This window comes from Uranotaenia lowii, chromosome 2 (assembly GCF_029784155.1).
Source record: "Uranotaenia lowii strain MFRU-FL chromosome 2, ASM2978415v1, whole genome shotgun sequence".
NCBI classification, from domain to species: domain Eukaryota; kingdom Metazoa; phylum Arthropoda; class Insecta; order Diptera; family Culicidae; genus Uranotaenia; species Uranotaenia lowii.
The window spans coordinates 14,771,446-14,794,633 of record NC_073692.1 but is presented as its reverse complement, the minus strand read 5'-3'; the positions used below and the strand labels follow the sequence as shown (position 1 = coordinate 14,794,633).

The following is a 23,188-nucleotide window of genomic DNA, read 5'->3' as shown; positions in this document are numbered from 1 at the left end:
TTGTATTGGGAGTTGGTTCCAGTGAGACACGCCGTAGATCAGGATACTTTTCCTAGATGTTGTGGTTTGTTGAGGTACAACGAAGGATTTGGATCTATCACTCCGCGTTCTTTGCATTTCACTTTGCAGATATTCTGGGGCGCCCTCGTAGTACAAGTTACGCATAAAACAACTGATGCGTTGGTGATAGTTTTCTGGTAGATCATGGCCCAGGATGCTGTTCCTTAGATTTGTAGTACTGTCTCTGCGACGTAGACCGTATACAAATCGTACTGCCGATTTATAGCTGCGAAGTAGTTGATTCTTTTGCTGAGGTGACAGACCGGGATAGTACACTACGTCGCAATATGAATAAATCGGAATGATTAGGGTAACGGACTTATTTTGGACCAGGTACATATTTTGGACCACCTTGCAGCTTTTTTCCAATTTTCCTCTCATAAATCATGTTAAACATGAAACTTTTGAACAAATATAGTTGAAGCTACTTCTAATGATTCCAATCATATCTAAGATTCCATTTAAATATGCTGATAAGGGATAGAAAATTGAAAATAAAGTTTTGATTTTTCGCTGTTGTTCCAAATCAAGTCCATTTCAGGAGGACGTGCCATTATTAAAGTCAACTTCCAAGAAGTTTTCTGCCTATCTGTGATGAATTTAACAACATCAATCATGTTCACAGTTATGATTAAACACTTGAAAACAAGTTTGCAAGCTCGAAGGACCAAAAAAACTTGTTTTCGTAGTAATTTGACCCATGTCGAAAATAGGTCCTACTTAATTCCTCAAGGACTTATTTTGGACCACCCAACATAACCTGAGTATTAAACCGGCTGTTAAATGTTCATGAACGTAATAAAACGTTGTACGTTGTACATTATATGAAAAAAAATAACGCACACTATTTCAACCGCTTATAATAAATAATTTTTTGAGATTTTGGCATTATTTTATTCATTCAACTCGCTAAAGTCCAAACCCGCCTTTAGACGAAGTTCACTTCAATCGGCATAAAACCAAGCCAATCATTGTTTTAACTTACTTTTCAAGCACTATGCTTCAAACAACGTTAATCTTACAATCTACATTAATGGCAACTGTTTGATAGATAGGCAGTTTTCAAAAGCTACAGCTTAAAGAAGCTTTAAAACATGAAAAAAACTGGAAATTCTCCAATTTTTATTAATTCAATATTTGTGATGCTTCATGAAACATTATTGCAAGTTTTGTCTAAAAGTTACAACCATACAGGGTTGATTTTCGAGAAAATAAAAACTTGGTTAGGTATACGAGACGAAACATAAACCCCTTCTAAAGTAGGGGTTGTGAAAAAACGACAACAAATCGGAAAATAAATGTGGACCTAATTAAGTTTAATATTTGTAAGAGTTGAAATACCTCAGTTAATATTAGAACAATTTCAACAGATAATATATTCAATTATAGCTATGAGATAGATTAAACATGATTCAAACTGTTGCGCAAGCGAACGACAGACAGAAGAAGTAAAATTCCGGTTCGATAACAATCTTTATTATCTGGTAGATGTGTTATTAAATCCCTTTGAGGAAGACAAATGAAACCCCAATTAGGCTAAGTGATTTTTAACTTGTGTGTACATTCGTGTTCGGGTATCTTAAACATTCGTTTTTATGTTTATAGTAATGTTTTCCACTTACGTTTAGTGTCCTTCAACTGTACCTGTGCCTGTCCTCGCAAGTAGCAACGATCCGTACTGTTTATGACTGTAGAAATTGTACATATTAGGTTAGGATTCAGTGTACGTTTTGGCACTCAAGTTACCTGCTAAATTAACAGTCACTTTTTAATTTGTTCGTGCAATGTTTTCAATCGACCGTACTAATCGTGTTAGTCTAATCTAGATTAAGTAATTGAATGTTAAATGTTCCACTTTTGCGCTAAATAGTTTTAATTTTACCTTCACTTCTACTCTCACTAGCTATTCGATTAACTTTCCCTACACGAAACGTGATGTTGTTTGTTTTTGTCGTTTTCGCGCTTTTCGAACGGACCAAGGTGATCCATAAAAACCTGGTGTTACTTTTCGCTGTCAGTTGACAGCAAGTATCGATGGTAAGTGAGAAGGTTGTTGTTATTGGGGAGGTGCGTCACTCTGCACCGTCGTGACACTCCCCCTCGGTACGCCACTGTCGTCCTGTGGCTTACCTCCTGTTGCACCGACGTCTAATACAGCAACCTTGGTCGCCGGTCTTTCCAAGAGCCCCTTCGATGTCTGCACTGTCACGCGACGAACCTGCCCGTCTTGGGCTGCGATCGCTTTGACCACTCGTCCTCTTGGCCAGTAGTTCCTAGGGAGATTTCCGTCGATGATGATCACTAGGTCACCTTCTTGGATGGGTTTCACGGGCTGAAACCATTTGGTCCTGCGTGTCAACGTGGGCAGATACTCGTTCACCCACCTCTTCCAGAACGTGTCTGCGTACTGTTGTGCCATCTTCCAGGAACGCTTCAGCACAATCGGTCTGTCGTCGAAAATGATCGGGGGCTTACTGCCGTTAGATGACCCTAACAAAAAGTGATTGGGTGTGAGGGGTGGTTCACTGTCGTTGTCGATCGGTATGTCGGTTAGCGGTCGAGAGTTCAGGATCATCTCGATCTCCATCAACATGGAACGAAGAATCTCGTCCGAGGGTAAACGCGGGGGGTCGAAGTCGTTCATAGTTCTCTTCACCGACTGTATCAGGCGCTCCCAGCAGCCACCAAAATGTGGAGCGGCTGGAGGGTTGAACGTCCATTTGGTGGTCGGGCTGACGAACTCCACCTTCAGACGTTCTTCGTCGATCTGCTTCAATGCCTCGCATAACTCCCTAGAGGCTCCGATGAAGTTGGTACCCCGGTCGCTCAGGATCTCCAAGGGCGAGCCTCTCCTCGCGATGAAATTACGCAGCGCCAAGATGCACGAGTCTGTGTTCAGCGAATGCGCGATCTCGATGTGCACACCTCTGGTAGTCATACAGGTGAGCAGGACTCCCCATCGCTTTTCGGTACGTCTGCCAACTAACACAGACATTGGGCCAAAGTAATCGATTCCGGTGTACGAGAATGGGCGCTGATACGCTGCCAACCGGGCGGGCGGAAGGTTCCCTATCGCGGGAGGTTTCGGGTTCGCTTGTCGGATTTTGCACCGTTGGCAGTTTCTTCGGACTCGGTCAAACTCGGAGCGGAGACGAGGAATGTTGTACTTGAGGCGGATTTCGTTGAGCGCTGTTTGGTGGTTCTGATGATGATACGCAGCATGGTAATCAGCAATCAACAGGTTGGTAGCATGATGTTGCCTCGGGAGTATAACGGGATCTTTCGTAGCCTCATCTGCCCATGCACAGGCACCGATACGTCCTCGCATTCGTAGAACACCGTGCTTATCGATGACTGGATTCAGTTTGTACAGCGCACTGGATTTCGGTAGAGTACGTTCCCAAAGCGAATCTTCTTTTACTCGGCTGCGAATCAATCGAACTTCGTCCGGGTAAGCCTGCTGCTGAACACATTGGTAGATCGTGTTCTCAGCCAGCTTCAACTCCTCCTGCGTCAGAGCGCCTCTTACTAGGGTGGTTTTATTGACGGTGTTTTGAAAGTTGATGAAGTAACGATGTAGGTATCCGACGGACCGCAAAAGTTGTTTCCATTTCGAAAAACGTTCGAATGAAATGATCAGTGGTTTGGTTCCTTGGTGGTGTACACAGAAAAAAAATCTGAATCCTTAAAAGCACTGAAATTGAAAACCCTTAATATTACATGACATAGAACGCGATTTCATACTGTAAATTTCCGTCACTTATGATGCTTCTTTTTATTTACATCATATGTGATGTAATTTTAAAGATTGTTTCGTAGTGCGAACACAGAAAATTACATGTCACAGAAAATTGCAAAAACTGAATCCTTAACAACTCTGAAGATTGAAGAATTGAATCGGAATGACACGGAACACGATTTTCTATTGTAAATTAGATATGATTGAATCCTTGACAGCACTGAAAATGAAAAAAAAAAAAACAAACACGAAAGCAAGTCGTAAGTTTTTTGACCTGTCGGGTGTTTGCGCTGCCGTGTTGTTTGATTGTGCGTTCATTGTGGAATGGTAAGTTTTTAGAATAAGTGGTTAGATAAAGCTAAATATGCTTCAAACAATTTGTTTTAATTCTAACAGATTCGCAAAGTACGTTCCGGGAAAGGCTCCGCCAGATGGAAATGGTGACGATCGTAGCCATGGTTGGCAAAAGTGGCAGATCAAAAAAAGTGGCAAAAGTGGTTTAAAATAAATGTAATCTGGTGTGTGCATAAAGATTGTTTTTTTTTTATTGAGAGATCTTCTTTGAATCATATTACTAAAAAGTAAACAAAAAAATCCAATTGGAAGTGTAAACATTACATCACTTTTAAATTACACGTCGGCAAATTTTACAGGCGTGTAATATCCAACTTGCACTGAAAATTCCGTCATATATGATGCTTCTTTTTATTTACATCATATGTGATGTAATTTCACAGATTTTTTTGGTAGTGTGTAGAACGCTGGCACGGATCTCTTCCATAGTCGTTCCTTGACCTCCAGCATCGCCAGGCCACGAATTTTCGGGTTCTCGTAGGAAGTCTGGTCCTCGAAACCAACGACTTTCCGGCTGAAAGTCCGGCAACCTTTGCCACTTCGTTCCTTCGTCCGCTACGTTCTGCTTGGTCGGCAGCCATCTCCACTCTCCCACTTCCGTCGTATCGAGCAGTTCGCTGACCCTGAAGGCCACAAATTGGCTATAGCGCCGATGATCAGACCGTAGCCAGCACACTACGTCGCGGGAATCGGTCCAGAAAATGCGTCGTGTGATCCGGATTCTATGCGAACTCACAATGCTCCCGGCGAGACGTGCTCCAACTACTGCGGCTTGCAGCTCGAGGCGAGGAATCGAGAGAAATTTCAAGGGCGCCACACGAGTTTTCGATCCGATCAGAGCACACTCCACCTTCCCTTCTTCCTCGAATCTGAAGTATGCTACGGCAGCCATTCCATTCTCGCTGGCATCACAGAAGATGTGGAGTTCGATGCTGTTACTGGATTCAGCGGATGTCGTAGTACGGTAGCAGCGAGGAATCCTGACCTGTCGGACGTTCGGCAAAGTTTCGATCCACGTCAGCCACTTTTCGGTTAGTCGTGCGTTGATCTCGTCGTCCCAGCCAGATCCGGAGCGCCAAATCTCCTGCAGCAGAATCTTGAGGTAGATCAGGAAGTTACCGATGAGCCCCATAGGGTCGTACACTGTCATCAGGGTTCTAAGGACTTCCCGTTTCGTAGGTATCCTGGCACCAGATAGCAGCTCCGCGTCGTGTTTCGGTGACAACTTGAATGTGAAGGTGTCAGTTGTAGTGTCCCACCACATCCCGAGGACCTTTTCTGTTGACATCTCCGGACCGACACTTAGGTTCTTCTCCACGATTGGCTCCTCACGCAGACTTTTAACGACATAACTGGAGTTTGAAAGCCAGTTTCGGATCTCGAAACCTCCTTGCGCATGGATCCATCTTACCTCATCAGCTAGCTTCACCGCCTCCTCCTCGGTTTCGACGCTTGTCAGCATGTCATCAACGTAGTGCTCGTACTTGATACACTGCACCGCCCTAGGGTACTGCTCCTCGAATCGGTCAGCGTTTCGATTCTTCACGTAGTGTGCACTGCTTGGAGAACATGCCGCCCCAAAGGTCATCACCGTCACTACATACACCTCGGGATCTCCGCTCTCATTTCCACTGGTCCACAGAATCATCTGGCTTCGCTGGTCTTGCTTCTTCATGGCGACCTGGAAAAACATTTCTCGAATGTCTCCAACGACGGCAACGCTGAACTCCCGGAATTTGAAGAGGACTGATAACAGGGACGTTAGCTGATCGGGACCCGTAAGCAGATACGAATTGAGGGAAACTCCGTTGACCTTGGCTGCTGCGTCGAATACAACGCGAATCTTTCCTGGCTTGTTTGGATTCGTAACCGGAAATATCGGCAAGAACCAGTCGTTCGAATGTTTCTCCGCCTTTTCCTGAGCGGAAAGTCGTCGAATGTACCCCTTCTCCTCGTAGTCGGACATTTTCGCTGACATCGCGGCCGCTAGATCAGGGTCTCGTTTCAGCCGCTTTAGTAGACAGTCCAGACGCTTCAGGGCCATTCCTCTGCTACTCGGCAAGTTTATTTGGTCATAACGCCACAATAATCCGGTCTCGTAGCGGTTTTCTATCAGCCGCGTTTCGGTGGACAGGATCTTCAAAGCGCGCTCTTCATCCTTCGACAGCATCGACCTTGACGCTCCGGCAATCCCCAGCGACTCGATCGAAAAATACTCCTTAAGTGCTGCATTCAGTTCCTTTACGTCCTCCTTGACGCACGGGCGGATGTGGAAACTGTGGTGGCCACTATAATCAGAATTCCTCGCACCGGGCTCCGATGAACAGGGACCGTACAGTATCCAGCCGAGTCGTGTCTTGGACACCATTGGCTCGTTCTCACCTCCTTCAATGCTCCTCAACGAGCTTCCTAGACGGCAGTTGTTCATTCCGATAAGGATTCGCGGAGAGGCACTCTCGTATGACTGCAGCGGTAAACCTGCGAGATAGCTGTACTTCTCCACCATCTTTGGTATCGACACCGACTGTTTCGGAAGAGAAAGATCCCGAACCGTGTGGACCTCTGGCATCTCGAACACATCAGGCACTCCGCTGATTCCGGAAATCTTCACTGCTAGTACGACCGATTCGTTTTCTTCGCGGCTTTGACCACCAGTCCAGTCGAGGCACAGCGGATAGGAAGTGCCTTTCAATCCCAACTCCTTCAGCAGACTGTGCTCCATCAAGGTAGCAGACGATCCATCATCGAGAAACGCATAGGTGTTGACCTGCTTTCCCCTACCGTAGATAGTCACCGGAACGTAACGGAACAGGACTCTCCGCATTGCCTTGGAATGCATGTTGCAACTTTCCGCAGGATTCGCCGGCTTACTATACCGCTTGTCGTCATGCAGCAAACTGCTGTGCTTATACGTGCACCCATTCTTTCCGCATGGCTCCTTCACCTGGCAGGCTCCATAGTGTTTTCGAAGGCACTTCCTACACAAATTCTGCTCCTTAACCACCGTCCAGCGAGATCCAACATCCCAATCAAGGAACTTCTGACATTTCTCGAGACCGCTGCAATCCTTTTGACACACGATGCAACTCCTAGACTTTGGGGCAGTACTAGGACATTCCATCGGTGGAGCGTCGATGCAGCAGCAAGTCTCCGAGAAATGTCAGAAGTTCCTTGATTGGGATGTTGGATCTCGCTGGACCCCGCTGAAACCCCAATTAGGCTAAGTGATTTTTAACTTGTGTGTACATTCGTGTTCGGGTATCTTAAACATTCGTTTTTATGTTTATAGTAATGTTTTCCACTTACGTTTAGTGTCCTTCAACTGTACCTGTGCCTGTCCTCGCAAGTAGCAACGATCCGTACTGTTTATGACTGTAGAAATTGTACATATTAGGTTAGGATTCAGTGTACGTTTTGGCACTCAAGTTACCTGCTAAATTAACAGTCACTTTTTAATTTGTTCGTGCAATGTTTTCAATCGACCGTACTAATCGTGTTAGTCTAATCTAGATTAAGTAATTGAATGTTAAATGTTCCACTTTTGCGCTAAATAGTTTTAATTTTACCTTCACTTCTACTCTCACTAGCTATTCGATTAACTTTCCCTACACGAAACGTGATGTTGTTTGTTTTTGTCGTTTTCGCGCTTTTCGAACGGACCAAGGTGATCCATAAAAACCTGGTGTTACTTTTCGCTGTCAGTTGACAGCAAGTATCGATGGTAAGTGAGAAGGTTGTTGTTATTGGGGAGGTGCGTCACTCTGCACCGTCGTGACACAAACGTTAGGAAAAAATGGTTTAAATGTGTAAATATTTCAATCGAAAAGTACTAAAAATCTTGTTTTTCAGCCCCTGTGGTTATGCAATTTTGGAAAATATTATTGTTGAAGAAATTACGATCACGATAATTTTTTTCGTATAACAAAAGTTGTTTCGAAGATAAAACTGAACTTTTGTGAAATTTTCAGCGAAAAAAAACTGGCTTTTAGATGGTTTAAAAGATTGCATAATTCTCGCACATTTTTATCTTTTTTTAATCTATGTATTCTACAGAACTGAAGCTAAATCAAATCCACTAAGGTTCTGGAAGTCAAAATGCATCAATTGGTGTCGCGAAGTTGAAGATGTCAGACTTTCTCAACTTTTCATTGGATCGTCGGAAGAAGATTTGCTTTCTAAGAATTGATCTTTAAGATTAGCTTACTGGCCAGTATTTAACACTACAGAAAAAAATTCGTTGAGATTGCAGTGTGCGGTCGAAATTTTCAAAACATTTAAAACACACTATCACGGGAGAGTTTTTCTGTTTTTACTCTATTGTTATCGATAATTTACTTTTTTAAAGCATAAGAAGTTCTAGAAAAATATAGATTGTTGGAGTAGGAAATATTCAAACAAGTGTACCTAAATAGGGGCTGGGGAAAATTTAAGAAAGATAGTTCAGGAATGAATTAACATGAACAAAAAAAAAACTTGACTACAAGAATAAGAAAGAAAAAGATTAACTGAATTATTCGTATAATTGCGCATCAACCACTAGCGTCAATATAGCAAAATTTAGAAAAAAAATCTTATTTAGTTTAAGGGTGGTCCAAAATAGGTCCAAAGGGTGGTCCAAAATAGAAACCTGGTGGTCCAAAATACCGACCACAGTAATTATCGAAGAAACGAGTTTTTGGGCTTAAATCTTGTTACATTGCAACAAACAACGATATGTTTCGATAGAAAAAGCCTTGATCTTTGTAATGAACGGATAAAGCAGTTAAAAATTGTAACATGTACTTTTTTATTTCAGAAAATAGCCTAGCCACTTCCCAAAGCGGTCCAAAATTGGTCCGTTACCCTACTGCTTGCACCAGCTTAATACGTGTCGCTATATGAAGAACTGCCTTGAAACCTGTGAAAGTCCGGAGGGTCAGGTATACCTTGGAGACCACTTCGTTCACCTGTCTATTCCAACTCAGTTGTTCGTCCATCGCCAAGACAAGGTTTTTGATGTGTTTTTGGGTCGGAATAATTTCTCCACAGAAAACTATATCATTGCTCGTGGTTAGTGAACCAGTCTTGAAAAAAATGATAGCTTGAGTCTTCTTCGGATTTGGATGAAGAGAATTCTGCCTGCTCCAGAGCTCAATGTAGGCTAGATCTTCATTAACCAAAGTAACCATGTTATTCAAGTTGTTGATGGAACCTGATGTATAGATTTGCAGATCATCTGCATATAGGTGATATTGACACTTAAGATCTTTGACAATACTGTTGATGTAAAGGCTGAATAACAAGGCACTCAGGCATGAACCTTGTGGTGTTCCATCGATCAATCTTCGCTCGGATGAATATTGTTGTCCACATTTAACCACTTGTGATCGGTGACTTAGAAACGACTTAGAAATTACATAAATGAAGGCGAAATAAAGGTACTGTAGACCAGATGCCTAAATTTATGCAACATAAGCGAGAAGAATATTGTCTGGCCTGCAGTTTATATGTTAAAACACCATTTAAATATCATCTGAACCAAAGATTATTATCGGTTAAACTATTTTATTACAGATTATTGTTCGACATCCTGATAATTTTACTATGAATTCAATATTACAATTTAGATATTTTCTTTGAAAATCAGTAAAATTTAGTCAACTTTTCAAAAATCAGGACGAAACAGGACAATCTTATTAGAAAAACAGGACGGTTTCTCGAAAATCAGGACAAATCCTGATTTATCAGTACACCTGGCACCTCTGCTCCGAGCTCAATTTCAAAACATAAACATTACCGGTGTTCCGCAAATCTGCTCGAAATTTTTTAAAATCGTTTAAAATTTCCAAACGGCGCGCTTCCTCGGAAGGTAGTGAAAATCATGGCTACAACCGGCAGCAATATTCCGAGTCAACAGCAGCCGGTGATTGCCGATTCAACTAAAGTCTCCGCGCCCTCGGAACTATCCACACAGCCACAATCTGCGTCAAAAACATCCGCCGCTGGTGGTGGAAACAGCGGTCGTCATCGAAAGAAGCACAAGTTCAATGCTATACGGTCCCAGATGGAGTTTTATTTTTCGGATGCCAATCTTTGTAAGGACCGCTACCTGGGACAAAAGATTCGGGAAGATCCATGTAGGTTTAATCACAAGAGAAGAGGGATGGATATTATTTTAAATATATTTTTAATTGCAGTTGTACCTCTTGAGGAGTTTTTGAAATTCAACAGGATAAAACATCTAACCGAAAGCATTGAGGAAATTGCGACGGCATTGAAAAATTCCGACCAGCTGCAAGTCTCCGATGATCGCACTAAAGTACGTCGACTGACGGAAATTTCTGAACGTGCCAATTGCGAGGAGTGCACAATCTACGTAGAATGCCTCCCGCCAAAGGCCGACCACGACTGGGTACGGAATGTTTTCTCCGCCTATGGAAAGGTGGCTTACGTTTCACTGCCCAGGTATCGCTTTTCGAAGAAAATCAAAGAGTTTGGTTTTGTTGAATTCGAAGAAGAGAACAGTGTGCAGAAGGCACTGAAGACGTTCCAGGCTTTCGGCGGTGTTATGTCTTATGAAGGGACAGATCCGGATAAACTGCTCAGTATATCGAGCTTCGGTAAGGAAAAAGACGGGCTGACTTCAGCTGAGGATAAATCGAAACCGGAGCCAGAGAAAAGCGAAAAATCTGCAGACAAACCGGAAACAGAATTGGGTAAACGTGAGCTAGATTTAAGCTGCGAAGAGAAAAAAGACACAAACACGGAAGAACCTCCTTTGAAACGATTGAAAACCAGCGAAAATAGCGATCGTGAATCGGAGGGTGAGGGAACGGATGTAAACAATGAGCAACCGGAAGGCGTTGAAGATAGTGACAGTGGCCAGGCTGCAGATAATAAAGCAGAAGCCAAAGGAGATGAAGACAAAAAGAAAAGACGTCGGCGAGGAATCAGTGGGTTCAAGAAAGCCATTCAACAGGATGATAAACTTTTCGAACTAAAGATTATGCCAAAGTATGTTTTTTAAACACAACAGACTGTTGAAAGCTATAAGTTGTAAAATATTTTCATTTATTCACTTTCAGGAAAGATTGGCGTCGATTGCGCAACAAGTATCTGAACCTTCAGCGAGCGGAAGCTAAAAAGTTGAAAAAGCTTTTTGCCGGTGAAACCAAATTTACCAAACCTCAGCCAGCAAGTCGGTCTCAAAATCCAACGGCCGGAGGCATCCCCGGATCGAAGGCTATCAAATCTTCACCGAGAGTTAATTTCTATGGAGCTCTCACGGACGAAGAAGCTGCCGCCGAGGCCACAAAGCTAGCGGAAGAACAACCCGAGCCACCGGTAGTGAAGCAACCGCTCTTCGCATTCGAACCTGGCCTGATTGTTCACATAAAGTTTCGCGTGCCTTGTGCTAATGTAAAAGAATTCAAGGCCGAACTGAAGCAGTTCGATTACGTGAGGTACGTGGACCTGAAAGAAGGCGATTCGGAAGCTTTTGTACGGGTCGATAAACCGGCCTCGGCCAACCTGCTGGTTCGCGAGTATTGCTCGGCCGAGTACGGGGCGCAGATTTTGAGCGGCGAACGGGAAACCGGCTATTGGGATAAAATATCCCGAGACCGAGACGATAAGCTCAACAAAAAGGTCAAGGTGGAAAAAAGGGTGCGCGGCAGGACTAAGCTTATGAAAAAAATCAATACGCACATCAAATTCGACGATGATGATGACTAGATAAACAAATATTTTCTCTGTACGGGGTGAAAATAAAATAAAAAAGTTATGAGATAAAAGGAATGTCAATTGTACCAATTCGATGACCTTTCACAGTTTAATTTCTTTTTAGATTTGAAAATTGTCATCAGTTTTCAAAGTGATAAGAACATATTTACGGTATTGTGCCGAGACAGACTAATAAAAAGTATTTGTCTGCTACTGGTCTAAAACTAATTAATTATTAATTAACATTATAATATGGTTGTTAAGCATTGAAACTTATAAAAAAAACTTTGCTCTAAACATTGAAGCGATGTTCTCGATAGTGATTGCTCAAGCTAGAGTAGCTTTTGAACTGCATCCCACATATATTACACAGCTTCTCATCGTGCACCGAACTCCGATGGATGTAGAGAGCTTTTTTTTCGGAAAATGACTCAGAGCATTGATGACACCCATAATCGTCGCCAACCATCAGGCAATCGTCGTCCGCTTTTGTTAGATCAACGGAATCCTCAGGCTGATTCACCGTCACATTGACCTGATTGGATCCAGTCGATGCTCCGGAACAACGTAGTTCCAGGGCGTGCTTCAGGAATTCTTCGTACGTTTCGAGCGTCACCATACAATGGCTGCAGGTGAAGGATTCTGCATCTGAAAAAGGTTCAGCTGGTTGATTCGCCAGCTGCTGATCTCGGACCATCTGATCAACGGTTTTACACAACTCTTTGTACCTGGCCAGATCCTCGTCCTGATAGTCGTTGCCGTCCTCATCTACTCCTCCGCAACAAAGCGGCAGCTCCTCTAATTTCTCGGAACAAATGACACACACGTAGCAGGGGAAATCGTTCGGAGAATTCAACTGAATATCAAGGTATTGCTGCATCAGTTCAACTTGATTTTCCCCCGAAAACAGCGGAATCAAATCGTGCTCCGATGACGAGCAAAGCCGGCAAAACGGGATGTCGGTACTGTTGAAAAATAAATATGCGTCAAAATCCAACTTGGCATTACCAATATGAAGTTCTTAATTTTATGTTCATTTTAATAAAATAATTCACTTACTTGATGGTTATTTTGTCCATTACGAACCACAAAAATTATTTATGGTTTTTCGGCCTTCTTGCTGATTTATCAAACAAAAATTGTTTTGTAAATCACACTCCTGAGATTCTTTGTCATTATTGGTTTAGAAACAATCACTTGGGAACGGTTTTACTCATTTTAATGTTCCTCTATAGATTTAACTCAAAAATAAAAACAAAGAAAAACTAACACATCAGCACCAACACGAGAAAAGGGTCTATGTTCATTTATGACGTTTCGAGAAAAACGCGTTTGAAAATTTTGCAATTTTTTTAAATCGCTAATTAAAATTCACGAGGAATCATCCAAGTCTGTATGGTCAAAACGGTGCGTAGGATCATTCTAAATATGTTTTTATTGATACGACGGTGTTATCATGGAAAAATAGCTCGCAATTGTTTATAGACCCTGGGTGGAGTATGAAATTCGTCTAAATGTTTTATACACCCTTTGCTTTGTACTGTATGTCTCATATGTGTGAGTGAGATGGAGATAAAATTTCCCCTATTTTTTGACAAAGGCTTATGGTTCTCGCTACAGGAGTGAGTGAATAGCTTTCCGCATTCTTCCTCTTTTAATGTTTTGCATCTAGACCTTTTGCTTTGTTGTGGAGTAAAGGGTGTATAAAACAATCTGTGTGAGGATAATGTCATTTTATGGCTCTAAATTTTTTAAATCCTTTGCTCAAACTGCATTATAAACCTTACGAAAACTGTTGCGGATTAGCCTCGCGACAGAGTTTCGAACGCAATATAAACACCCTTTTTAGCTTGATTTTGATCAGCTTAAAAGCTACAAACAAATTTTATTTTTAATTATTTTTTCAGAAAGTTAATATGAAAAGGACTTACATTTTAGTGTTTTAACTGAATTCTTCAATTGCAATAGATATCGGGTTGTAATTCCACGGTTTTACTCTAATAATTCGACCACGTTTGGCTCTTCCTCACTTTTATTATTTCCGTTCGATGACAGCTCTTCGTTGTGCACCCTCACCAATTCTGCTTGGTTTTGCATGGTTGCCAGTTCCGTTTTTAGCTGAGCCGTTGCTCGAATCGGAGGGTCGACGGATGTACAGTTGGCCTCAACAATCTCCCCCCCGTAAGACGATGTTGTTCCTCCACCAATCTCGTCCTTACACTCGTCCACGACGTCGATCACGGCCAGATTCCCCACAGCTCGACGCATTTTTCCTGAATTGGTTTGAACCACCGCCTGTCTGGCAACCTTGTCTTTTCCAAGAGTGACCTCGATAATCTTTCCTCGGACCCAACTGTTTCGTTGTTTTCCGTCAGCAACGAAGACAAGATCACCAACCTCGATGGGTTTCGTGTTGTTAAACCACTTGGTGCGTCTGGCGATGGTTGGAAGGTACTCCCTTAACCATCTTCTCCAGAACCCGTCTAAAATATGTTGTGCTAGATTCCAGCTGCTCCGTAGACACTCAAGGGCACTGGTGGAATCCTTCGGTGGTTGTTTGACTCCGGTTGAGCTACCAAGAAGGAAATGGTTTGGTGTTAAGGCCTCATCTGTCGCACCGTTCAGTGGTATGTACGTCAACGGCCGGCTATTTATCATGCTCTCGGCTTCCAAGATGATTGTTTCAAACGTCTCGTCATCAGGGACTCTAGGAATGTCATGAAAGGCTTCTAGTGCAGTTTTTACGGATCGCACTAGGCGCTCCCAGACTCCGCCTGTGTGAGGTGCTGCTGGTGGGTTGAAGTACCATTTGGTGTTGGTGTTAGTAAATGTCTCCGCGCATCTTTGGTTGATGTTGTTAAGTTGACGTTGCAGCTCATTAGCGGCTCCTCTAAAGTTTGTGCCATTATCGGTATATATTTCGGCTGGAGCACCACGTCGAGCTATAAAGCGGCGTATGCAGAATTTACAGGAGACAGTGGAGAGGCTGTGGGCGACTTCGAGATGGATAGCCCTGGTTGTAAAGCATGTGAAGAGCGCTACCCAGCGCTTCACATGCGATCGACCAACCCTAACCAGGATTGGTCCAAAATAATCCAGACCAACGTAGGTGAAAGGTCGCTGGAACGCTACGAGCCGAGCCTTCGGTAAAGGAGCCATCATCGGTTGCATCGGGGAACTGCCGTAGACCTTGCACCATTGACAACGGGAACCTACAGTGCGTATCAGCTTCCGAAGTCCCGTTATGTAGAAAAGCTGGCGGATCTCGTTGAAAACAGTTTCGGCATTTCGATGCAAGTAGCGGCGGTGATAGTAATCTACAAGAAGGAACGTTATAGGATGGTTTTTGGCTAGGATTATAGGACACTTAGCTTCGATCGGCAAGTTGGGGGCGGCGCCGATACGACCGTCCATTCTGACCAATCCCTCTTCATCGATGTAAGCTGATAATTTGTATAGCGGACTGGTGATCGGCACCACCCCCGCAGGCTTTTTATTTTGGACTCTCCGTAATGCGACCATTTCCTCTGGAAACGATTCTCGTTGGATAATCTGCAGTAATACCATTTCAGCTTGGCGTAGATACTTTTGGTCGAGAAGTTCTAGAGACTTCGGTTCGTTTGATGTTTCGCTGCGACTTCGCGGGGTGCCAAATCGAAATGCATAAGCGATTGTTCGTTGCATTCTCTCCCACTTGTGGAATCGGTGAACGTCAATTAGTTTCTCGTCGGTTTTCTTTGCATGAAAGTGACTTGAGCGCAATTCTTCATTCCCGTTTGCTGGATTCCATTTTTGTTCTGGCCACGAATCTTCGCTGCCCCAGAGGAAATCTGGTCCACGCAACCATCTGCTCTCGGCTTCAAAGCATGGTCCCCGACCCCATTTGGTGGCTTCGTCTGCTACGTTGCTGCGAGAAGGTACCCATTTCCATTCCATGATGTTTGTTGATGTTAAAATTTCTCCAATCCTACACGCCACGTATGAATGATACTTGCGTGTATCAGAATGAATCCAGTGGAGCACTGTCGCTGAGTCGGTCCAGAAAAACCGTTCAGTTATTGGTATTTGATGGTTTTTTTGTATGAAATCTGCTAGTCGTGTTCCCAACACTGCTGACTGTAGTTCGAGCCTTGGGATGGACAGCGTTTTAACAGGGGCGACCTTAGATTTCCCACCCACTAGGGAACACCGAATTACGCCTCCGTCGGTGTAGCGAAAATAGGCGACACAAGCGTATGCCTCTTCGCTGGCGTCGACAAGCACATGGAGTTGGATTGGTTTGCAAAGCTCGGGGACAGCCGCCCCGAAGTAGGATCTTGGAATATGAATGTTACCCAATCCAGAGAACAAATTGGTCCATCGTTTCCAGTTAGAGAATATTTCATCATTTACTTCGTCGTCCCAGTTACATCCAGTTTTCCACAGTTTTTGTATGATTATTTTTCCTTGAATTATGAATGCGGCCAGCAATCCGAGTGGGTCATATATGGTCATTATTATTCTTAGTATTTGGCGTTTTGTAGGGCGAATTGAACCATCAAACAGCTTGCAGTCAAAGTTCGGAAGATTCAGGGAAAAGGTAAAGACATCGTTTATTGGCAACCATTGAATGCCCAGTACGGATTCTATTTCTTTCGGAAATACGCCCAACTCTTTAGGTGGCAGGGGGATCTCGCCGATGGCTTTAAGAACGTATGAAGAATTAGACCTGAAATTTCGGATTTCAAACCCACCTTGGCGATGTACGAATCGAATATCGTTAGTCAGACTGATTATTTGCTCTTCTGTATCTCTGCTGTCTAAATAGTCGTCGACATAATGACCATTGATTATGGCCTCTGCTGCATCAGGGTATCTATCCTCATAGTCCTTGGCGTTGAGGTTTTTAATGTATTGTGCTGAACAGGGTGAACAGGCAGAACCGAAAGTTGCAACGTCCATGGTGTAGACTTCCGGTTTGGCGGATGGATCATCTCTCCACAAGAACCTCTGAGCAGACCGATCTTCACTTCGAATTTTTATCTGGTGGAACATTTCTTTCAAGTCGCCACATATTGCCACCCTTCTAGATCGAAATCGAAAGAGGATTGCAGGAAGTGACGTGAGTAGATCCGGCCCCTTTAGTACCAATGAGTTGAATGAGGTGTTCCGAACTTTCGACGATGCATCCCAAATAAGTCGCAGTTTTTCTGGTTTTTTGGGGCTAATAACGACGCCTAATGGTAAATACCAGACTCGTTTCGGATCCGCAGAATTCAGTTCCTCGTAAGTGGCTTTATGAGCGTATCGCTTCTCAAGGTATTCGTTAATGTGTTCCTTCACGCGATTGGCCAATTCCGGATTTTTAGAAATTTTCTTTTCTAAACTGTTTAACCGACTAAGCGCCATAGAAAACCCATCCGGAAAGACAACATTGTCGCTTTTCCACAAAATTCCGGTTTCAAACCCTCCAGGAATTCGGCGTGTGGTGGATTCTAATATTTCTCGAGCACGTTTATCTTCGTTGGACTCGAGTGCTATTCCTGTGCTACGAATACCTAAGTTGTCTATAATAATATGTTGCTTAATAATTTCATTTAATTTCTCATCTTCGGTCTGTTCGCTTCCATGATACAGCTGCTGATAGGATTTGCGTGTTTTTAGGCATGGAATTGCTCCGTAGATACACCACCCTAAGCGTGTCTTTGTGGCTATCGGTTGCCCATGTGCTCCTTCACAGATTTTCAAAGGCGTGGCAAGGTGAATATTTTCGAGACCTATTAGCAGTTGTGGTCGGGCGAATTCATAGTCGGTCAGCGGGAGTCCTCGTAGATGAGGATACTCTTCAATAAGTTCTTGGTGGCAAATGGACTGAATCGGAAGCTCTAAGACCTCGACTGTTCTGGCGTTTTTCAAACAGTATCGTTTTCTCTTGTCCTTCCCGGAAATCTGTAGGTCAATTGAACGAGAATTTTCTTCGAAGCGAGTAACGTTAGCGGTCCATTGCAAGTGTAATGGTTCAAGGGTACCTTTGAGATTAAGATTGTCAGCAAGACCTTGCTCGATCATCGTGACCTCGGAGGCTTCGTCAAGGAGGGCGAAGGTAGGGATGGATTGTGATCCGTTATGTATAGTGACGGGGACGATTCGATAGATAGCAGTACTATCAGTTCGATGGAAATAATTGGGGCTGGGATTCGGTCGTCCTTCTGAAGGAGGTGAGTGGAGTAAAGGGTGGTGACGGTAGCGACAACCTTCATACGAACAATCCTTAGGACGGCGACATGGCCAAGGGATATGACTTTTAAGGCAACTCCAACAAAGGTTATGTAATCGGACGATCTTTCGGCGTTCATCAATAGAAAAGTTTTCGAACTTACCGCAGTTCTCCAATCTGTGACCTGGCTTTTCGCAAGCTATGCAAACCTTCTTGATATGGGGCTGATCATCTTTGCCTTCTGCAGGTGCTTGAGCTTCGCTGTGATGATTGAGGTACCCTTTATACTTCACACCACCTTTAGGTCTTGGCTCCTCTCCTCTCACTGGCTTGTTCGCTGTATGAGAATTGTAGGGGGTTACCGTGATCGCCTTTCGTAAAACCTCGTGCATAAATCTCCCAAAACAACCCAAGCTTCTTTCACCTGTGAGTTCCATATAGTCCGCCCATTTCATTTTTGTTTCCATCGGAAGCTTTTCTACCAACTCCTGAAGCAACGTAGGGTTGTTGAAGTGGTCTTCTAGTTTTGCTGCGAGAATGTGATTGCAAAAGTTTTTGATAGCTAACCCATAAGCAATCAAGGTCTCTAACCGACCTTCCTTGGGAGCGGGAGTGTTTCGGATCTTGACTAGAAGTGTGTTTACCAGTACGTCTGGTCTTCCGTAGCACATTTCCAGTGTTTCTATAGCACAAGGAACCGTTTCGGGAATCAGTAGACAGCTTCGTACGGCTTCTAAAGCTTCGCCTTTGAGGCAACGCTGGAGACGAATAAGATTTTCCGCGTTAGTAAGCCCGCACTCTTTCGTTCCAGTCAGGTAGCTACTGTAAAATAACGGCCATTCTTCCGGGTTACCAGTAAACGTTGGCAGTTCTTTGGAAAAGACTGAACGCGCCGCGAGCTGACCACTGGTTAGGGTGTTGCAACCTGATGAGCTGTTTTGTTGATTCGGAAATTCGCTTTCTCTCTGAACGTGATCTTGGGTTCCTAATCTACCGTCTACTTGGGGAACCGGGGGCTGATTGTGATCACTTCGAATTGGGGATTCGATGGGAAATTCACGAGTTCTGTCAGCGTGCTCACGTCTTCCTAGGTTTCGTGCATTTCCGTTAGGGTTCACTATTTCGGTCGAGTTGAATGGTTGTTTCGGTTCTTCCAGTGGATCTCTGATTCGATTTGGGCCAGCTTCACTGGGTCTCTCATCATGACAAATAACTTCATGGTTTTTCAGCAGGTCATCTACCCATTGCTTTGTTCTCCTTCCGCTGAAATCACTGCACCCGCTTTTACTGCTACTGTCCTCGTCAAGCTGAGCATTGAGGATACGATATTTCTCTGCTAGGAATTTTTCCTCTAGCTTCCTCAAGGCTTCCTGACGGATTGCCTCCTTTTTAAGCTGCAACCGCTCAAATTCCTGTTCAGCTTCCTGGCGTTTTCGCTCATCCTCGAGACGCTTCTTCTCGAGAGCTGCTTCTTTTTCGCGTTGTTTCTTCTCGCTCTCCAGGCGATTCTTCGCCAGAGCAACTTCCTTCTCAGCTTGAATCGTTTCCTCCTGAATGCGTTGTAACTCGAGTTGTTTCTGCTCTTGGAGCTGCTGCAAGTCCAGTGCCGCTTTTGCGGCCTTAACGGATGTCGATGTACTTGCTTTAGACCTCTGGGATCTGGATTCATTTTTCCTCAACGTTTCAGGTGCTACAGTTGTACTATGCTTGTCACAGCTTGGACAGAGCCAGCTCCGGTCCGCCACAGAATCACCAACGCCCACGCATTGATAATGGTACCACGATTGGCACCGGTCGCACTGCACCATGTGGTTATTGTCTGGATCCTTACAGAGGCTACAGCTGAAGGTTCTTACGGCTTTCGGTGGCATCCTTCCAATATCAGATTCGATTCTTCGTAAATAAAATCTTTTAAGATTGTTGCGGATTAGCCTCGCGACAGAGTTTCGAACGCAATATAAACACCCTTTTTAGCTTGATTTTGATCAGCTTAAAAGCTACAAACAAATTTTATTTTTAATTATTTTTTCAGAAAGTTAATATGAAAAGGACTTACATTTTAGTGTTTTAACTGAATTCTTCAATTGCAATAGATATCGGGTTGTAATTCCACGGTTTTACTCTAATAATTCGACCACGTTTGGCTCTTCCTCACTTTTATTATTTCCGTTCGATGACAGCTCTTCGTTGTGCACCCTCACCAATTCTGCTTGGTTTTGCATGGTTGCCAGTTCCGTTTTTAGCTGAGCCGTTGCTCGAATCGGAGGGTCGACGGATGTACAGTTGGCCTCAACAAAAACTGAAAAGCTAAAAACGGTTTTTGTGTTAATTAGAGCTTGTATTGGGCTATTTGAATCCACTGAAAACCGGTTTTGTTTACTTTGTCTTTTATACCCTTTTCACATGTTGCTGCTGACATGTCTATTTATTTTACTTGTATATAGTTTTCCGTGTTCAGTGTGTTTTTCGACCTCTGATTTGTTTGTTTTGTTGTTTTATTTGGGATTATGAGTTTATTCATCCCATAAATTTTTCGACTTCTGGGACCAAATCCACGTTTGTTGTTGTACTAAAAAGGTTGGTTTGGTCCCCTTTTTCGACCTCTGGGACCAAACCCTCTGTTTTAGTACAACAACAAACGTGGATTATTCGCACACAAATTTTAATTCAGATCCGGCCGTGCGAGTGGAGCTCCGAATAAAATTGATGTTTCGATTGCTTTAACTGTTGATTAGTTTTAACAAAAGTGCAAGATGATAAACATAAAAACTGTGGCAATTGGTTTCTAATTTTCAAATGAAACTAGAGGTTCACTGTGATTGATAGGAAGTTATCGAAGTTAATTGAAAAAAATGAAACTCGTTCACAAAAATCTTGATAAGGCCGGCGACGGGTAAATATCATTATAGATTGAAATATCAGGGAACCGGAACACAAATTCGTTGTTGCCTTCAACATAAAGCTAATTCTTATTAACAATATTTAGGAGCGTCGTGCTGATTCCCGAGGAACCGGAAGATATGTGGCATGCGTACAATTTGATCGCTGAAGGGGATCAAGTGCGTGGAAGCACCATCCGGAAGGTTCAAAACGAAACGGCAACCGGATCATCATCCAGTAGTCGAGTCCGTACCACCCTAACCATCAGTGTGGAGTCGATCGATTTCGATACGCAGGCCCAAGTGCTGCGCCTCAAAGGACGAAACATCGAGGAAAATCAGTTTGTCAAGGTGATTTGAATCTATTATTTGTCAGCCTAATTAGATGTTAAGTCTATCGATAATCTAAACAGATGGGTGCCTACCACACGTTGGATTTGGAATTGAACCGCAAATTTACCCTGACTAAACCTGAGTGGGACTCCATAGCACTGGATCGGGTCGAGATGGCGTGTGATGTGACCCAGAGTGCCGATGTGGCCGCCGTCATCATGCAGGATGGGTTGGCGCATGTTTGTCTCATCACTTCTAGCATGACGCTGGTGCGTAGTAAAATAGACGTAGCGATCCCCCGGAAACGGAAGGGAAATGTTCAGCAACACGAAAAGGGCCTGGCCAAGTTTTACGATTCGGTCATTCAGGGCCTTTTGCGACACGTCAACTTCGAGGTGGTGAAGTGCGTCCTGCTGGCCTCGCCGGGGTTTGTGAAGGACCAGTTCTTCGAGTATATGTACCAGCAAGCGGTGAAAACCGACAACAAGGTAAGATTTACTACTGCATAACACTTACCTGTATGTAATTCGTTGCAATTGCAACATTTTGTTTAAAAAAGGCAAACATGATTATTAAAAATTAGAAAGTGACAAAAATGACTTGAATAATAAAACTGAAAGACAAATCTATCCAAATGTACATGATCAACATGATCGAATGTTAAATATGACCAACAATCTTGAATGCAAATTATTATAAAGACGAAAACAACGAAAGCTACAAAAATGACAAATTTGACAAAATGACTTAAGTGAACAATTTGATTAAACTGATTAATGATGATAAAAATTACAAAATTTATAAAAAATTGCCAAAATTACCAAAAATTGAATAAACTGACAAGTATGAAAAAATGACCAAATAGACACAATTTTCTAAAATGACACCAAATACAGAAATGGAAAAAATACAAAAATGGCGAAATTGTCAAAATCCGTCAACAATTACCTCTAATAATTAGAAAAATGAAAAAAAAATAACAAAAATTACAATAATGATAAACTCAATAAAAATGATAATAACGACAAAAATGACCCAATTACAAAATTGGCAAAAATGATTAAATTATCAAAATAGCAAAAAAAAACTAAAATAATGAAAATGAAAAAAATAAGACAGAATATGCAAAATTGGCTGAAACGGCAAAAAGACAAGAATTCCAAAAAAAAAAATTAAAGAAGAAATAGACAGTGATCGATTGATTTCAAAGTCAAAGTTTAAAATTATTACTGTTTAAATATGTGAAAATTGAAGAAGAACATGCAATATTAATTATCTCGAGTAAATCACGGAATGCAACTATCATGCCATTAGCCAGGAGGGCCGTAGTTGATAGCTAGCTCAAGCTCAAGCAAGCAAGAATGACAACAATTTCAAAAAAAGAAAAGAACGCCAAAAACCAAAAAAAGGGAAAATAGACAAAAATGATGAAATTAACATATAAAATTATAAAACTTGCAAAATGACATGGATTGCAAAGACAGCAAAAGTATCTATTATAAAGACAAAAAAGTAATCCAAATGCAACAAACAACAAAATGTTATTCTTCTTTCTTCAGGTGCTTCTCGAGAACAAGAGCAAATTCATGTTGGTCCATTCATCTTCGGGATTCAAGCATTCGCTGAAAGGTAATTTCATACCCTCCCTATATTTGCCATAGCTTCGAGCTAGATGCTCATTGTTTTGCTGTTCTTTTCTTTTCTGCTCCGGCAGAGGTTCTACAGGATCCAGCTGTCGTGGCCAAAATGTCCGACACCAAGGCGGCCGGCGAGGTCAAAGCGCTCGAACAGTTCTACACCACGCTGCAGTGCGAACCGGCCAAGGCATTCTACGGCAAGAAGCACGTCTCGAAGGCGGCCGAGGGCCAGGCCATCGAGACGTTACTCATTTCGGATAATCTCTTTCGGTAAGTGGCAGGAGAAAAA

The 23,188-nt window shown here is 42.9% G+C and overlaps 6 protein-coding genes across 6 annotated transcripts in view; 2 read left to right on the top strand and 4 right to left on the bottom strand.

Moving 5' to 3' along the window:
* Nucleotides 1-291: 291 nt before the first annotated feature.
* LOC129741089 (uncharacterized) lies at nt 292-3,802 on the bottom strand. Its single transcript, XM_055732790.1, has 3 exons — nt 3,781-3,802; nt 1,807-3,588; nt 292-1,748 (listed from the first exon to the last, which is right to left on the bottom strand). Exons 1-2 carry the CDS (start codon nt 3,800-3,802, stop codon nt 2,117-2,119), a joined length of 1,494 nt encoding a protein of 497 aa, XP_055588765.1. The 3' UTR covers nt 292-1,748; nt 1,807-2,116.
* Nucleotides 3,803-4,708: 906 nt separating this feature from the next.
* On the bottom strand, nt 4,709-7,274 carry LOC129741088 (uncharacterized). Its single transcript, XM_055732789.1, has 2 exons — nt 4,890-7,274; nt 4,709-4,828 (listed from the first exon to the last, which is right to left on the bottom strand). Exons 1-2 carry the CDS (start codon nt 7,272-7,274, stop codon nt 4,709-4,711), a joined length of 2,505 nt encoding a protein of 834 aa, XP_055588764.1.
* Nucleotides 7,275-8,440: 1,166 nt separating this feature from the next.
* LOC129745648 (la-related protein 7) lies at nt 8,441-11,925 on the top strand. Its single transcript, XM_055738868.1, has 3 exons — nt 8,441-10,269; nt 10,330-11,146; nt 11,218-11,925. The coding sequence occupies exons 1-3, from the start codon at nt 10,014-10,016 to the stop codon at nt 11,864-11,866; spliced, it is 1,722 nt and encodes a 573-aa protein (XP_055594843.1). The 5' UTR covers nt 8,441-10,013; the 3' UTR covers nt 11,867-11,925.
* A 103-nt stretch (nt 11,926-12,028) lies between these two features.
* On the bottom strand, nt 12,029-13,027 carry LOC129748204 (uncharacterized). The gene is made up of 2 exons (XM_055742718.1): nt 12,914-13,027; nt 12,029-12,819 (listed from the first exon to the last, which is right to left on the bottom strand). The coding sequence occupies exons 1-2, from the start codon at nt 12,931-12,933 to the stop codon at nt 12,147-12,149; spliced, it is 693 nt and encodes a 230-aa protein (XP_055598693.1). The 5' UTR covers nt 12,934-13,027; the 3' UTR covers nt 12,029-12,146.
* Nucleotides 13,028-13,846: 819 nt separating this feature from the next.
* On the bottom strand, nt 13,847-19,921 carry LOC129741087 (uncharacterized). The gene has a single exon (XM_055732787.1). It carries the CDS (start codon nt 19,919-19,921, stop codon nt 13,847-13,849), a length of 6,075 nt encoding a protein of 2,024 aa, XP_055588762.1.
* Nucleotides 19,922-20,691: 770 nt separating this feature from the next.
* The window catches only part of LOC129750097 (protein pelota), a 30,216-nt gene continuing 27,719 nt past the window's right edge, over nt 20,692-23,188 (top strand). Inside the window, exons 1-5 of the mRNA XM_055745319.1 lie at nt 20,692-20,943; nt 21,037-21,280; nt 21,343-21,750; nt 22,822-22,891; nt 22,977-23,169. Coding sequence (XP_055601294.1) covers nt 20,903-20,943; nt 21,037-21,280; nt 21,343-21,750; nt 22,822-22,891; nt 22,977-23,169 — 956 coding nt within the window. The 5' untranslated portion in view covers nt 20,692-20,902. The remainder of the gene's footprint in view (nt 20,944-21,036; nt 21,281-21,342; nt 21,751-22,821; nt 22,892-22,976; nt 23,170-23,188) is intronic.

Bases quoted from the DNA above. Each gene is read 5' to 3' on its own strand.
- LOC129741088 (XM_055732789.1), bottom strand. From the start codon at position 7,274: ATGGAATGTCCTAGTACTGCCCCAAAGTCTAGGAGTTGCATCGTGTGT. The intron at 4,829-4,889 runs GTGAGTTCGCAT...CCCGCGACGTAG, and splicing joins CACGTCTCGCCGGGAGCATT to TGTGCTGGCTACGGTCTGAT.
- LOC129748204 (XM_055742718.1), bottom strand. From the start codon at position 12,933: ATGGACAAAATAACCATCAA. The intron at 12,820-12,913 runs GTAAGTGAATTA...ATTTTTCAACAG, and splicing joins ATGGACAAAATAACCATCAA to TACCGACATCCCGTTTTGCC.
- LOC129745648 (XM_055738868.1), top strand. From the start codon at position 10,014: ATGGCTACAACCGGCAGCAATATTCCGAGTCAACAGCAGCCGGTGATT. The intron at 10,270-10,329 runs GTAGGTTTAATC...TTTTAATTGCAG, and splicing joins AAAGATTCGGGAAGATCCAT to TTGTACCTCTTGAGGAGTTT. The intron at 11,147-11,217 runs GTATGTTTTTTA...ATTCACTTTCAG, and splicing joins GAACTAAAGATTATGCCAAA to GAAAGATTGGCGTCGATTGC.
- LOC129741087 (XM_055732787.1), bottom strand. From the start codon at position 19,921: ATGCCACCGAAAGCCGTAAGAACCTTCAGCTGTAGCCTCTGTAAGGAT.
- LOC129741089 (XM_055732790.1), bottom strand. From the start codon at position 3,802: ATGAAATCGCGTTCTATGTCAT. The intron at 3,589-3,780 runs GTAATATTAAGG...AAACCACCCTAG, and splicing joins GAAATCGCGTTCTATGTCAT to TAAGAGGCGCTCTGACGCAG.